Below are 17,496 nucleotides of genomic sequence, written 5' to 3' on the forward strand. Positions count from 1 at the left end.
AGAGTAGGCATCCATGCATGTGCATTATGATTGGAAAATATATTTGGAAATTTTTAATGTTGAGTTATAATGGTATAAACATATGTAGGTATATTTAGAAAATAGGGATGAAGGTTGGGCAAGATTGCAGAAGATTTATGCAAGACAAAGACTTACGGAAAGTAAAAAAAAATACATGTACGTATAGTGAGATGTATCCCTAGATTTCGAATTTGGCTAACAACTATACATAGATATTTAGTTAGTTGTATACATTTTCAAGAGTATATTAAATAGAAACAAATCATCAATTCATGCACAAGAAAATCTGTAGGGCTTGACCAAAGATTTAGCACCAAAATTTCGAACCAATCAAGAGGGATATTTAGGAATGATGCCAACGTTTTTGGTAGCTTCGTAATCAGCCATGTAGAGAAGGATTTGGTGACAAAGAGGAAAGAAAATAGTGTTATTTGATGTCATTTATGCAGATTTAGGTGCCTCAATTAGCTTCTGCCTCTCACCTATATACGGTGCCTCATTCTTAGGTTCACCCACACCATAAATTTCGAAAACATTAGTGCTGCAAATTTCGAAAGTTCAGCAGCATACTCAAGGCTAGATTCTGCTTAAATTCGTCCAAGAGTTAAGTTAGAACATGAGCCAAAGTACCACCCGAGGAAGGAGCAAGAAGTGATCCGAGTTGAGTGCGGTTTGAACCATCTTGTTTTATTCATCAAGAGATACTAGGTAAGTTGGCTTGTTTTAAAAGTATGAATTTCGTTTATCCATTTTTGTTTTCGAAAATTCGGTCGCAATTCTTCCTTTACCCCCTTCTTGATACTATTATCGTACGTTTTTGCGTTGGCACTGTGAGGATTCAATAGGATATGGGTGAGAATTCTAATATGACATGTTTATGGCCCTTACACGGTGGGATTGTAACTATTATACGGCCTCCTCTTAGAGGAATAAAAATTAAGGACTGATAGTAAAAGGTCAAAAAATATATTGATATGAATCATGTTATGCATAATATGTGTTTTCGAAATTCAAGTATAATTGTTATGTATATGCTCGAACGACCCCCAATTGTTGAGTGATGACTATATCACTCACTCCTTATTCTCTCTTCCCAGATAAGCCTGAGTAACAGATCGAAGAAGAAGAGTCGGACCAGTTTTGGGGCTGGTGAATTGCGAAAATATCGGTTTAAGTTTACGTTTGATTTAAGTTGTAAAACGTTTCTTCATTATTTCTGTCGTTTTCAGTTATTCTGTTGTAAAGACGATGTGATTTCTTTGGAATTCATGTTATAAACTGGTTTTGGTTTATACTGTACTACGAAACTTGTTGTTTCCGATTGTGTGATTGTTAAACAACATCGGTGTCGACTAACTCCGGTCTCGGGACGTGACATCATTTCACTAGGATAATGTTCTCTGGTACCATGCAAAATAATGAAAATCAAAGTACTTTTTGTTTATCAATGTTTCTCCTAATTACAGCTACACGCAGATTGCTTGATTGGGTTATAAGATGATTTGATTTCCTTTAAGAACGTTAATAAGCTTTCGGGGGATTAGAAAAAAGTTATTTTACTTTCTACTCAATTATTAGGCATGAGTCAGTTACATAAATATCATTTACATGTAACTTAATTTAAATTTGTACCTAGTAGATTATGCTAGGCGGAATTTTCACTTTTGTCAAATAAATTAATTTGTCTCTTTGAAGTTATTTTATATGTATTATCAAAATTGAGTCTTAATCTTCTATCTTTATTATTTTTTCAAGTTTCGTCTTTTATCTATAGTAACAATGATATGATACAGAACATGTCAGCATCACATCGAAATTTTTGCATTTCACTACCTTACCGGTATTTTGCACTTGCCTATTTATTTTTCACTTACGAAAAAATCGTAAACAGAGAATCATTCGAAATCAAACATGAAATATCCTGTCACGCCATCTTCATTTTTTTTTTCTATGGACTATCTGGCCTGCATTCTTTTTGGGGCGAGGTAAAGTTGAAGCATTCTTCAAAGAGAGAGAAGACTTGGCAGACGAAAGACTAGAAAAGGTCAAGATAATTACATGATTCAAAAAGAATTGATTTCCCACTAAATTATTTTTCCCTAATGAATCAACATAATCAGTACTGCTACCAAAAAATTGGAATGAATTATTACTGTCCCCACTTAATTACGAACTCGAATTTGAACTAGTTTTCAGATAAATATTCGAACTATCATTTTGAAAGAACGATTATCATTTATCACAATATATATTATGGGCAAATTTGTAGTATTTTATTACTAAAAGTTTGTTTCTAATTATTATTTCTTTAATTATTTTATTGTATATAAAGTCTATAGAATTGAAATTTTAGAGATTCACATTATAAACTTGACCAAATGCAGGTTCTTCCAAACCCTTGAAAACAATTCTTTCTTTGGATGCCATCTTCACAATACTTCACTACTAAAAATATATATTGAAAATAAAGTATAAAAAATGGCCAGTGTTGGTGAGAATCAGTAGTAGCATTTGCCAAATCTCCAAGAAATAAAAGCCAAAAAAGCACGCCAATTTTTTAATGGCAAATCGAAGCCGGCTCGAATCATAAGATTTTACTGCAAAATACTTCTGAATAGATAAAAGCCTAATCCTAACTTCACTATGATCATATAAAGCAATAAAAGGAAAAATAGGTTATAAGTTGATACTCAGTATTGTACTAAAACTATGGCAATATGTATAATCACTAAAGTGTTTTGCATTATTTTTGTGCTCTGTTGTGCTGCAATAAGTCCATCGACATGCTCCAGCAATGCAACCGATGTACTTGCGTTGCTAGCTTTTAGAGCAGCTATTATCGACCCTCTCGGAGCTTTGAACTCCTGGAATCAGTCACGAGATTATTGCAGCTGGGAGGGAATTGCATGTGGTTCCAAGAACCGTGATAGAGTTGTGGCAATAAACCTCATGTCTCGTGGCTTGGTGGGAACTCTTTCACCTCATATTGGCAATCTCTCTTTTCTTATGGCTATTGTTCTCCAAAACAATAGCTTTTATGGCCCAATTCCCGAACAGATAGGTCGCTTACGGCTCCTAGAGTATGTTGAATTTAGCAATAATTCATTTGTTGGGGAAATACCAAGAAATATATCACAATGTCCAAGTCTTGTGTATCTTAACTTGATTGACAATAGGTTGTCGGGAAGTATCCCAGTCGAGCTCGGTTCTCTGCTCAACCTCGAAGACCTTGGCTTAGGTAAAAACAATCTTTCAGGGTCTATCCCTCCAATTCTTGGCAATTTAACATCTCTTACACAACTATCTTTGGTGATGTGTAACTTTAGAGGAGAAATTCCGGAATCACTTGCACAACTTCGGAGACTAAACTTTCTTTCATTAACCGGAAATCATTTAACAGGAAGGATCCCTTCTGGCCTCTTCAATATATCTACTATCTCTACTTTTGATGTCTCTGTTAATGAACTTCAGGGGGTCATACCTGGTGACATAGGCCTCACACTCCCTAATTTAGAGAACCTTCATTTGGCGGAAAACCAATTCACCGGCGAACTTCCAGTCTCATTGTCAAACGCAACCTCCCTTGAAACAGTATACTTTGCCTTCAACAGATTCAAGGGGCCAATGCCAAAAGAACTTGGGAGGCTTTCCAATCTTAAGAGCTTTGCCATTAAAAACAATCTCATTCACGATGATCTAAGTTTTATTGCATCATTGACAAATTGCACAAATCTAATGACTCTGGAATTTGGTGTCAACCTATGGAAGGGTTCATTGCCGGACTTGATGTGCAATCTTTCAAGGCGACTAGAGCACCTAGATATTTCAGGAAGTCAAATACATGGTAATATTCCTTCCGATATTGGGAACCTGGTCGGTCTCAATTACCTTCTTATTTATGAGACCAATATTGAGGGTCCTATTCCTTTTGGCATTGGCAAACTCTCGAATATGGGAATTCTTGCCTTAGCTGGAAACCGGCTTGCTGGTGAGATACCACGTTCATTCGGAAACTTGACTTTGTTAAATAAGTTGTACTTGCAAGGAAACAACTTGTCCGGAAGCATACCTCAGAGTCTTGGCAATTTCACCAGATTGCAATTGTTAGACATAGGAAATAATTTTCTTGATGGCTCCATTCCTCCACAGATAATGAGTCTTTCCTCCATTTCTAGTTACTTACGTCTGTCTTACAATGCCTTAACGGGTTCAATTCCAAGTGAAGTTGGCGCTTTAACACACCTTACAGACTTAGACTTGTCATATAATAGATTGTCTGGTTTGATTCCAAACTCTTTAAGTGGTTGCACTAGCTTGGGAAGACTTCAACTTCAGGACAATTTGCTTCAAGGAGAGATACCACAAGGATTGAGTGCATTGACGGGTTTACAGGATTTGGATCTTTCAAGAAATAATTTGTCCGGTAAAATCCCAGTTTTTCTCGCTCGTCTAAATCTTGTAAATTTGAATATATCATTCAATAGGTTCAACGGCGAAGTACCAATACAAGGAGTATTTGGAAATAAGACAGCTCTTTCGGTTGAAGGGAATGTGGAACTATGTGGAGGAATTCTTGAGTTGAAGCTCCCCCCTTGCAGTTCCATGAAGTCCTCTAAGAAACCTTTGCCAACTTTACTTAAAATCATCATTCCAACACTAGCTTCAGTAGGCCTATGTGTTACACTTTGTGCATGCATTTTCATACGCATATATCGGCCAAAACTTTTCATGAAAGAACAAACTTCAGCGGGGTTGATCAATGGCGACCTGTTCATGAGGTTATCGTATGGAGATCTCTTAAAAGCCACCGGCGGTTTCTCAGAAGATAACTTGGTTGGTGCTGGAAGATTTGGATCTGTTTACAAAGGGATACTTGAGGATGGAAAGATAACGGTGGCAATCAAAGTGCTAAATCTTTTGGTCAAAGGTGCCTCTAAAAGCTTCATAGCAGAATGCATTGCACTGAAAGGAATAAGGCATAGAAACCTTTTAAAACTATTGAGTGTTTGTGAAAGTATAGACTTCCAAAGAGGTGAATTCAGAGCATTGGTTTATGAATTCATGTCTAGTGGGAGTTTGGAAGATCTGTTGTACCCTAACAATAAGAGAAACGAAGAACATGATGCAGAGTTCCAGTGCCTTGACATGTTTCAGAGGCTCAAAATCGCCATCGATATTGCTCATGCACTTGAGTACCTACATATTGGCACAGATTCACCTATTATTCATGGCGACTTGAAGCCAAGTAATGTTCTTTTGGATGATGACATGACTGCACATGTAGGCGATTTCGGATTGTCTAAGAAAGTTTCAGACATGCTTGAATCACCAGAAAGCAGTAATACAATTGGGATCAAAGGTACCATAGGCTATGTTCCTCCAGGTATGTAACTATCTATAAATAAAGTCATACCAAAGCTTAGATTCACTCATTTAAAATCCATGATTTCAAATACATAAAGGTTGTTTGACAAAAATGATTTCAGATTCATCTCTAAAGTAATTATTATGTTTTTAAAATTAATAAAATAATAATTATAAAGAATCTCAAGTGGCACCAATTAAAAAAAATTGCAAAGACATCCAATATTAATGTCATTTTAAATTCATTCTTTAAATAATTTCTTAAATAAAATACTCCATTCTCTAAAAGGTTAAAAAATTGTGTGAGACGATTTCACGGGTCGTATTTTGTGAGACGAATATCTTATTTGGATTATCCATGAAAAAATATTATTTTTTATGCTAAGAGTATTATTTTTTATTGTGAATATCTGTAGGGTTGACCCGTCTCACAGATAAAGATTCGTGAGACCGTCTTACAAAAGACCTACTACTTTAAAAGCTAATATTTCAATTCAAATATAAACCCAAGTTTATTTCCATATTTTTTAAAATATGAATCATTAGTCCATTTATAGATAATAAATAACAATAGAAATTCATAACTAACCATAGCAATAAATCCTCAAAAAAATGAATGAAATGGTAAGCGAAAAAATTGTTGTTTCTTGACTCTCTACCTTGAACCACTTTTTAGAATATGGCACAAGTAACACTGTCTCAATAAAAGGCGATGTCTACAGTTTTGGGATTATTCTCCTAGAGATGTTCACAGGCAAGAGACCAACTGATCAAGCATTCGACGAAAACCTAAATCTTCACGATTTTGTTAGCAGTGCTTTACCGAATCATGTGACAGAAATCGTTGATCCTCTCATTCTAGAAGGGCATGATATGAACAATAAGATGAAGGAGTGTATGACTTCTATATTAAGTATCGGGGTGGCATGTTCAAGCAAGGTACTGACCAGTAGAATGTGTATGACTGATGTTGTTCGCGAATTGTGTAAGATAAGAGTTGATTATATGGCTAGGACTTGAGTTAGCTCTTTCTTATGACGAAACTATTTCAAGTATCACACATGCTTCGACTATTATGTAGCTCTATCGTGGTTTATTTTAGAAAATATTTTGTCGGGTATACTTATATAAGTTACATTTCATTATATCTTAATCACGACCCTCGAGATATTGTACTCGTTGCAGCCAAATAAGGGCTACCATCAATGAAATGCTCACAAGCGATAACCAATCCTAACACCAGATGGTTTAATTCATTGTAGCATATAATTTTACATGTTCATATTGACAAGGGAAAAAATTAGGATATCAAATAGAAATCAAAATAACAAAATGAAACATCAACTACTCAATGAAATAACTCTCTCTGCTAGAAAAACGATCCCCACAACGCTTGAGTTGTTGTACATATTAAAAAGATTTGTGATGTATTATTACCACCCGTTAATGAATAACGTTTGATTCTAAATCAAACATAAACTCCCAAGAAAAAATATATTTCAATATCGTCGCATTTTAATGCATGCATAGTCGCATGCCAATATTATTAATAGCATATCAAACAAGAAATATTCATAAAATTATTTTAATATATCACATTATTATGCCCTCTATATTTGCTTTAAAAAAACACCTTAGATATCATTAAAATAATTAAATTAATGTGATATATCGCCGCATCGCTATCTCCACAGTATAATTATCATAGGCTAAGGATGCGTTTGGTAGGAGTGATTAAGTGAGTTTATTTTTTTAACCCACCTAATCACATGTTTGGTATCTTTTTTATTTAACCAATTCAATCCCTCCTATAACTGATTAGGTTATATTAGGTGTGATAAAATAATCACTCATCACCCCTTAGGTTTATCCCACTCTTAATCCATTTTATATTTTCAATTTTACCCTTCTCCTAAATCCAAACTCACCACCACTTCCCTCCACCGACCGTCAAACGACCACCCCCATCGCCGGTTGACCGCCGCTGCCGACCACCCCCTCCTCCTGTTGGCCGATAGCTGGACCGCCGCCGCTTCCGGCCGACCGACCACCGTCGATTAAAGGCCCATCATGTTTAGAGATTATTGATTTCAGAGCAACACTGGTTATGAAACAACAAACACAAGATTACAAACAATTACTTCAATTTTTTCCAGCCTTTTAGAAAAAAATCATTTATCATATCCAACTATAAAATTCCTATTTTTGGGAATTTTGTCTATTCATTTATTTAATTAATTGTACATGAACGTATTAGCTAATAATGTTCATAATTAATAAGTGCTAATTTAAATGTTTGGTTTACAAATATTAAATTAATTCGTTTGTCCACTTTACGTGTAAAAAATCTAGTATAATAATCTTTTTTTAATCACAAAAACTTTAGTGTACGGTCTTACGGGTTAATTTGCGCGACGAAATGAAAAAAAATTAAACACAACTTTTTCTATGAGTTGACCAAAAAGTAACGCTGGGAGTCTGGGACCATGCATTCAAATGGAACCCCTTCGTCCCCATTCTTTAAAACGTGTTCGTCGAGTAACCACGTTTCTGTGGAATTGACCAGAATAAATATGTGGTCACCATAGCATAGTTAATGGGACGAAATTTCTGGTAAATAAGTAAAGAAAAAAAAAAAAATATATATATATATATATATATATATATATCTGCCCCGCCCTGTACCAAGTTGTACTAAAATATCTCGATTTTATTTATAAAATATTATTTATCCAAAAATGTACACTATCAATTCACACACTTATATTATATTATATTATATTATATATATATATATTTAAAACATCTATTAAAAAAATTGTTATTTTAAAAAAAATTATAAATTATTTCTTGTTCTCAAAAAATTCATTCTTGTTAATAATAAAAATATATTTTAAAAAAATTTTTGTAATTTTATTTTTAGTTTCCTCACGATAAACTTTATGTTTTTTATTTATTAAAAAATTCATTTAATAAAAATATTTTTATATTCAAAAATAATTTTTTTAATATAATAATTTGTACCAAACCATATTTTATCAAATTTACAAAATTTCAAACAAAATCGAACTGGATTTTTCATATCCAAACCAAAACATAAATTTCGATTCGATTTAGTTCCGATTGATGTGTATGATTAATTTTAAGTTTTGAGGTTTGTAGTGAATTAGTGTATCAGATGTCGTAATTTGAAAAAGTAACAATTTACACTTGATATAAGTTGAGTAAACATTTTATTTAATCGTTGAAAATAATAATTATAAGTTAAATATCATAAAATTAAAATACCTATGCATGTTACATAATTTTATAACTTATAAAAAATATATAAACTTTAAATGTTGTAGGTACTTTTTATATGCGCTAAAATATGTAATAAATTCGAAATCACTAATACTAGAATACATAATAAATATCAAATAAAATATTTTTATATCCAAAAAAATCACATTAAATTAACAAAATTTATTTTTAATTTTTTATATTTATGTAATCAGATCGAATTAGTTTAGTTGAGTTTGTTTTAATCAAATACTTGAACTAAATCAAATTTTTCGATATCATTGATTTTAGAACTAATCTAAACCGTGATTAACTAAAAATCGATCCAAATTGAATTCTTTTTCCCCGATTTGGTTGGTTTGGTGTGAACCAGTATTATCCTAGTGAAAATCACAGTTTCTTGTTGACTTAAGGTTCGCTTGGTGTGTAGGATGTGATAACTGAATTATTGATAATTTGGTTGATAAATGTTTGATAGGATAAGATATTTAATTTGAGAGATACATAATATCATGTGTGGTGTGAATTCAATAAGAGTGATAAAATCATGACAAATTTTTTAATGACCAAAATATCCTTTAATATGTTATTTGAAAATATTTCCCATGTCTATTTACTTATCCCCAAAGCTACTCATTGTTTCCAAAAAATTGGAACGCGAATTGGAAACCCTCCCCAATTTCTTCGTCCGTGAAGATCGCCAGACGAGGTGAGATCCGTGTTATTCTGAACCGAAGATCCAACATAAAGCATGAACATGTTTTTCTGATAATTTTTTTTTCAGGTGAGCTTAGAAATTAAAGCCACAACCAACCCTGATTCGAACCCGTACAAGAAAGCAAGATCTACCAGGGAGAAGAAATTCTTGTGAGTAATTTCCGAAAATCTTATTCGACTAATCCTATATGTGAACTTATATAAAATTTAGGTATATGTGAACTTATATATATATATATATATATATATATATATATATGTGTGTGTGTGTGTGTGTGTATATACGGATAGGTCTCTTGTGAGACGATCTCACGAATCTTTACATGTAAGACGGGTTAACCCTACCGATAGTTATAATAAAAAGTAATATTCTTAGCATAAAAAGTAATATTTTTTCATGACACACTCAAATAAGAGATCCGTCTTACAAAATACGACCTGTGAGATCGTCTCACCCAAGTTTTTGCATATAATATATATATATATATATATATATATATATATATATATAATATATTCCATGTGTCACATCGGTACTTGTTGGTGTATGTCTCGTTCATTTGCTATAAAGGAAGCTTGAAACACTTTTTCCGTCCAAATTTGCAAATATAATTCCTAATTAAATTTGTCCAATTTAATATTGGTCGGCAGGAGTAATATCTTAGCCAAGTTTGACTATATGGTTGATTTTTTTTTTTTTTTCACTTTCAATAATTAATTAATGTATATAAATAAAAGAAAGAAAAATATGGAGGATAATATAAGTGATTTGATTAATTTATGATAAATAATTAATACATACAATTGTAATAAAATAAGTTATGAGATTTTATTAATATAAAGTTACCGTGCGATGAAATTCGTCCAAATAAATAAAATGATTTTGATATCATAATTACAATTTTTACCATATATTAAATTTTAGATTTTAATAACTAAGTAACTAATATACGTATTATATATATATATATATATATATATATATATATAAGATTCTTATTTTATATAAATGTAATGCGTGTGGTGTAATATTTTAGGTTTTTTTAATTAAGTTTTTAGACTCGAAGGTTCGCCACTTGATTGTCACGACTTGTATCGAAATTGACCCCAAACTTTAAGTAATATATGTGTTTAATTTTGACCTCTAACGACCTATTTGTATTTTTTAAATAGACTTTAGATAATATATAATAAAAAAATAGACTTTAGATTTGATTTGAAAACATATATTTTTAATATGTACACTTATTAATTAATATAATAATAAGTTATTCTCATAAAGCAATAGCACCTTAGATATATCTATTTGTATTGGCATCAAAATTAGAGATATCATATTAAGATTTTGAGTAGGTCTTTTGCGAGACGATCTCACGAATCTTTATCTGTGGAACGGGTCAATCCTACCGATGTTTACAATAAAAATTATACTCTTAGCATAAAAAGTAATATTTTTTCATTAATGAATCAACGAGAGATCCGTCTCACAAAATATCACCCGTGAGACCGTCTCATACAAGTTTTGCCTAAGATTTTTTTTAATTAGACAATAATAATATTAATAATAAACAACAATAACAACGACGGTTATATCTTGCATTCAAACACGTCTCTTTTTCACCAAAAACAAAACCCTCTCGATACAGTCTTCGTAGTATTTTTATGTGTCGAAATCATCTCTCATGTTCGTGAATTGGCTCAATTCAGTCCCTACGGTTATTTTGTCCTGAAATAGAAAAATCGAAGCCCCAAATTCACTTACCCCAATTTCAGAATACAAGAAAAGGAAAAGGAAAAAGCACATACACACACGTTTAGAGGTGTAAACGAACCGATCTGGTTTGTGAAAATTTCCGAGCCGGCTCGAAAAATATTTGATTTGTATTCGAATTTATCGAATACGAGCCCATTTTATATTGTTCGATAGTTCGCGAGCTTATATTAATATAATATAAATTTATATTAAATTAATAGATTTCGAGTATTTATTCTCGAGCAATAACTCGAGTAGCTCACGAAGATGTTCAAATCTTTTGACCAGGACACCAACCGAATCCCTAGTTAGAACCAAACTTTATTATATTTATTTACACCCTACGCACAACTTCACTCAAGTTATTCCATAATAGATTACACCCCTCATATCAAATATATTTCAACATTTTATAATTTAATTTTTGCCATAATGTACACCGTGGAAATGAAAACAAGAAGTAGATTAACTACTGAAAAATTTGCAACATTCGACCTTTTATGTAGATCTCTTTGTATTTTTTTTAGAGTGATCTCTTTTCAAAACTTGATTTTAGTCGCCCATATTTAATTTTTTTGTATATTAATTCATTTTCTAAAATACTTAGTCACTGTTTTTATGAGAGTGTTGACGTAGCACCAAACAAGTTAATGATGATTGGTGTTTGTCGGGTCATGAAAATTGTATTAATCTTGATTTTGATGATAACAAAATTTTTTGTTGTGTTTCGAACATATTTATTCAATTGTGTAATTGCAATATGTCAAGTTGAGAGATTTAATAAGCCGAAACTTAAATGAAGACGAGCTGAAAATATGGCAATATCAAGTATTTCGATGGTATCCTACAAACCAGTAATCTAAATTACTAGAAGTCAAAACAGTTGAGTGAAATGTAGTTTGAATATAGCTCTCGATCCGTCGATTTTTGGGCAAAATGATAAAATGAAAGTTGTAGCTATTTTTCTTAACTTTCCATAGAATCGAGAATCACTTAATATCGAGTTTATATGAGAGAGATATGCTCGAAATATTGAACTGTGTACACGATTGAACTCTTTCTGCAACCTGTGCAAAACCAGCAACTTCATCGCGAAATATCAGCTTCTTAAGCTTCAGTTCAGACTTCAATTTTTGAAGATGATTTGTAAATCATTGTCTTATATTTTCAACACATGCTGAATCGTTTCACACTATAATTGAGCTGATAAATATCGCCAAAGTACTAAAACTGGTCTATCGAGTTGTCCGACTCGATGATGTTTGATACAAAACCAAAATTACAATAAAATAAATATACACCAAAATTATTTGTAAGCATGAATGAGAGAACCTATCCCTAACAGCCCTCACTTTTCCATTCCACGCGAGAAGTGTGGAGTTCAATTCCGAACCAAGAGTCCCACAAAAATTTTGGCATACATTTAACTGTCTTTTACATAAATATTTGTAAAAAACAATATATTATTGCATGTGATAGTAATTAAGATTTAAGTAGAATTTAGACAAAAAAATTTAACAAATATTATGCACCAATTACATGATTTAGAGGGTATATTTTGGTTGAGTTTATTATAACTTCTTGAAAACAATTACTAGCTCTTTAAGAGTCTTTCAATCTATGAAAAAATATTTGGTAGAAAATTTAAGGAGATAATAAAATATCAAAGTAAGTTGTTTGAAAAATACGTCACGTTAATTTATCTTTTAGGGTTTCATTGCGATATTTAGAAAATCAAAATACCCCATAACCATTACGTCCTAAGTGTGCTATCTCAAAATTTAATAACAGGTATTCCAAAATATTAAATCCTAAATTTATGATGAGGTCTCATGTTCGATATTCAATTATAATACTGTCAACTCAAAAAATAAATAAAAAATCAACGGCTTTTAGAACCTTGGATTTTTTAAAATCAGACGCAAAAAACATAGTTTTTTAAAAGAATTGATTTTACGTAAGTTTTGAATTTTCTCAGGGGCGTCGAAGCAATTTGCACGCCTAACATTACCCAAATTTTAATATTATAATAAAAAAAAGGATGAAAATTTAGGTATGCGTGTATCTGAACAGAAAGGGACTCTTTCAAAATCAAACCTCAAGAAAGTCGAAAAGATATGACCGCCTGTGGATACATTAAATTCACGTTTTTCGTTCGCACATACGTATAAAATTAAGATTAATGGGATTGGAAAGAGACGAGAAATGGGCCAATTGGAGTCCATAAATACTCCATATCTCGCGTTGCAGAGGACTCAGCGTGAAATTCCTGGGTATTGGACCTGAAATCTGAGGAGAGAATCCCCTGTATTATCTGCAAGTACCCTTTTTCCAGCTAATAAATTCTTGCAGATTTATACGTATACTGCAAAACCCTCGAGTCCACACATTTTTCTCTCCCACTTGCGTGAGAAAACATTGAAAAGCCGAAATCTTGATTATATTATTGAGTTGCGAGGCTGTGCGCATAATCTCATATGGCTAGTTGGGTTCTATCGGAATGTGGGTTGCGGCCACTTCCAAAAATTTATCCTAAACCAAGAATTGGCCAAGCCTTCTTGAATTCTAGCCTCTCGAAGCTGAATATTCAGCGACCTAATTTTGGAAATGGTTCCGCGTCTTGTTTGTTTAACGGGACTAATAACAAAGAGAGGAGTTGGGGTTTGAAAGTGAGTGCGCCGCTTAGAGTTCCTCATATTGAAGAAGAAATAGAGGAATTTAAAAGGGTCAGAATTGGTGGGGAAGAATTTTTTGACCCTGGGTCACCACCTCCATTTAAGTTATCTGATATTAAGAATGCAATTCCAAAGCATTGTTGGGTGAAGGATCCATGGAAGTCTATGAGTTATGTTGTGAGAGATGTGGCTGTGGTTTTGGGATTGGCTGCTGTAGCAGCCTACTTCAACAATTGGGTGGTGTGGCCTTTGTATTGGTTAGCTCAGGGGACTATGTTCTGGGCTCTCTTTGTTCTTGGCCATGACTGGTAATTTTATTTTTACAAGATTTTCAAGAATGTTGCCAATTTCCTTGGTTGTTTGGTGTAATATGTGAAAAGGGTTTAATTTTCTTGTCTTGAATTTGCAGTGGACATGGAAGTTTTTCAAATAATCACAAGCTGAATAGTGTTGTTGGCCATCTTCTTCATTCTTCGATCTTGGTTCCTTACCATGGATGGTGTGTTACTTGTCATCCATCCAAATTTCCAATTCTTTTGTTAACTAGAACTCTTGTTTTTGACATATCCTTCGCATGGCTAAAAATTTTTTGTGGTGACTTGTGCAGGAGAATTAGTCACAGGACTCATCATCAGAACCATGGGCATGTGGAGAATGACGAATCCTGGCACCCTGTAAGTATTTAAACTTCTAGCCAGCTACTTTTTTTTTTTTTTTTTGCGTTGAAAGTCTTGGTATCTTGATTTGGTGTTGAAAGTATATTCGGTAGTATAGTTCAAATCTTAAAGCCGGCACTAACCAAGTCTAGCGTTTTAATTGCTATGTTAAATATTAAGCTACACAAGACAGTAGGGTAATTATTGCTTTAGACAGGAATCATTTAAATCTTACATCAGTTTGTCTGCGAAGTTTTGAATCTTTTTCGACTTACGTCTTAGGGGTAGTCGTGCTCGTGCATAATAGAGATGGGGGTTGTCGCACAAACAAGTCGAGAATCATTAAAATCTTTCAGGAGTTCGAGCATGATGTTTTGGTTGTTTTGTTAGATAGGCACATACAAGACAGTGGAGCAAATTGACACTTTATACAGATCTACAATATGTAGTAAGATTATGATTTGTTTCTTTATTGGCTTTAATTCAGTTAAATGAGAAGACGTATAATAATCTGGATTTCATTACCAAGAAACTGAGATTCACATTGCCTTTCCCCATGCTGGCATACCCAATCTATCTGGTATGTTGCTTCTTTCTTCAGAATCAACGACTTTTTAGCCATAATTCGACTGAACTGAAATTCACTGATTATCTTTCTTGGCCATGTGTATTTGATGACAGTGGAGTAGAAGTCCGGGGAAAACCGGCTCTCATTTTAATCCAAGCAGTGATTTGTTTGTTCCAAATGAGAGGAAAGATGTAATAACCTCGACCGCTTGTTGGACAGCAATGGTTGGATTGCTTGTAGGACTATCATTTATTATGGGTCCTGTTCAATTGCTCAAACTCTACGGCGTGCCATACTTGGTTAGTTCTATCTCTTCGTATCATTTATAATTTTGTCATTCAAGCGGGGTAGTAAATATGTAGCTTTATGGAACTTGGCAGGGGAAGTGATCATCTGCCTCAACTAAAAATTTACTATTCATGAATTTTTATTTTTAGCATAGGAATTATACGTTGAAACATTTAGCAACACATCTGAATCGATTCCTTGGTTTTGTTATTTTCCTAGTTGAAAGGATAATTTGGACTCATACTCGGTTTGATTCTCCCTTATCTGACTTTGAAACAACTTGGTAAATTTTTTAATATGAATTGGCTGCAGGGTTTTGTAATGTGGCTTGATTTAGTTACCTACTTACATCACCATGGCCATGAGGATAAGCTTCCCTGGTACCGCGGAAAGGTAATCAAATCGGTATTTATTTCAGCTAGAAACAACCGTTATTTTTAAATCTAAATGAGTTAATTGACAGGAGACAGATGACTAATCATAAGATTTGTCTAAGTCTTCACTCAAAATCTACTTGGTTTTATAATGGTCAAGTGTGGATAAAGACACCGAACTTTTGGCTCGGTCTTTTCAGTTTCTAAAGTGATTAAAAGATGAAAAAGGAAATCTCAAAATACAGTTTTTACTGTTTCTGCATCAACTCCTTTTTAAAATATATAAGAAAAAGCTTCTTTTTTTAAACCTCATATCCGAAGACACTTTTATTTAAAGAACACGACGCAAGTTTCTGCTTGATATAGTATTTTACTAAGTGTACCTTTATATTTGGTAACGCAGGAATGGAGTTATCTCAGAGGTGGGCTTACGACCCTCGATCGAGATTATGGATGGATCAACAACATCCACCATGACATTGGGACACATGTTATACATCACCTCTTCCCTCAAATCCCACACTATAATTTGATAGAAGCGGTGAGTGTCAATTCACGGGACCAAAAAGAAAAACTGATCCCTTTTCGATCAATTTCACTCGATTTTGATTCCACCAAGTGCTAATGAATACTACTCTTTCGATGCAGACGGAAGCAGCTAGACCTGTACTGGGAAAATATTACAGGGAGCCTAAAAGATCAGGCCCTATACCATTTCATTTACTTGGAGTTCTCTTAGAAAGCATGAGAAAAGATCACTATGTGAGTGACACTGGTGACATTATATATTATCAGACCGATCCTCAGACGTTGAAAAATCGTTAGTCCTGATGAATATATAGCATACAGCCAAGAACGAAGAGCTGCGTCTGAGCAGATTATGATTTGTTAGCTGTGACTAATTCAATTCCTTTTGTGGATTTCAATAATATTGATTCTTTTCCTCAGTGAGGGAGTAGTATATTGATATTATTTATTGTAAAGATATTGGGTTATTTTTGATGCAATTATAGAATGACATTGTTCTGTATCTTGATATCAGACAAAAGCGTAAACTGGATTGTTTGCAATTGTCTTTTCAATTCCAGCTTAGTCAATTCGTATGATCAATATTGTACGTATTTCTCAAGGTGCCATTATTATTTAGGGAAATTGGTTATTTTGGTAACATGTGTTTGCTTGTTTGCGAATGTAGTGTTCGGAGATTACATCGAAGCGATGCCGATCACGATGATAATATAGTACAAAAAAAAAAATGCGGAATAAAAATAACCAACAAGAACACAAAGATTTACGTGGTTCACCCAATATAGGCTACGTCCACATAGCACTGCAACTTTTATAAGTGGAAGAAATATTACAACAAGTGTATACACCAATACACTCAATATTTCTCACTCCCAAACCCCGAGTATACCGAGAAAATAATTTCTCTAACTCACACAAGAGAATTCCCGCACTCAAGAAAAAAATACACACTTTTTTCTATGCACTCTCTTTTTATCAAAGCTGAAAAGCTTTTGATTTTAGGATACAAAAACTAAAGGAATTGAGCTCTATTTATAACTAATTATCTCGTTCAGTTTTCAGATTCTTTCGATGTGGGATAACAAGTTTCTTTATTATTATATTTAATGTGGGCCCCACCTCATTAAATAAATCCCACCTAACAATTCTCCCACTTGAAGACTTGATTGCAATCATGTCTTCACACCATCAGTGCAGCAGCTCATACCTCCTTTGTTAGTCTAGGAGACCAACTGAAGTCAAACACAACTTCAGTTTTTCAATGATAACA

General features: G+C 33.2%; 2 protein-coding genes and 1 long non-coding RNA gene across 3 annotated transcripts; 2 read left to right on the plus strand and 1 right to left on the minus strand.

Annotated features, from left to right (window-relative positions):
- The first annotated feature begins 2,682 nt into the window (after positions 1–2,682).
- Positions 2,683–6,468, plus strand: LOC142524236 (uncharacterized). Its single transcript, XM_075628116.1, has 2 exons — positions 2,683–5,404; positions 6,062–6,468. The coding sequence occupies exons 1-2, from the start codon at positions 2,731–2,733 to the stop codon at positions 6,403–6,405; spliced, it is 3,018 nt and encodes a 1,005-aa protein (XP_075484231.1). The 5' UTR covers positions 2,683–2,730; the 3' UTR covers positions 6,406–6,468.
- Positions 6,469–13,287: 6,819 nt separating this feature from the next.
- LOC142524335 (omega-3 fatty acid desaturase, chloroplastic-like) lies at positions 13,288–16,819 on the plus strand. Its single transcript, XM_075628282.1, has 8 exons — positions 13,288–14,120; positions 14,222–14,311; positions 14,420–14,486; positions 14,956–15,048; positions 15,150–15,335; positions 15,637–15,717; positions 16,102–16,239; positions 16,347–16,819. The coding sequence occupies exons 1-8, from the start codon at positions 13,615–13,617 to the stop codon at positions 16,521–16,523; spliced, it is 1,338 nt and encodes a 445-aa protein (XP_075484397.1). The 5' UTR covers positions 13,288–13,614; the 3' UTR covers positions 16,524–16,819.
- On the minus strand, positions 15,638–16,115 carry LOC142524336 (uncharacterized). Its single transcript, XR_012814873.1, has 2 exons — positions 15,872–16,115; positions 15,638–15,837 (listed from the first exon to the last, which is right to left on the minus strand). It is a non-coding gene; the product is annotated as an uncharacterized LOC142524336 (long non-coding RNA).
- Positions 16,820–17,496: the final 677 nt, after the last annotated feature.

This window comes from Primulina tabacum, chromosome 14 (genome assembly GCF_025594145.1).
Source record: "Primulina tabacum isolate GXHZ01 chromosome 14, ASM2559414v2, whole genome shotgun sequence".
Taxonomy (NCBI): domain Eukaryota; kingdom Viridiplantae; phylum Streptophyta; class Magnoliopsida; order Lamiales; family Gesneriaceae; genus Primulina; species Primulina tabacum.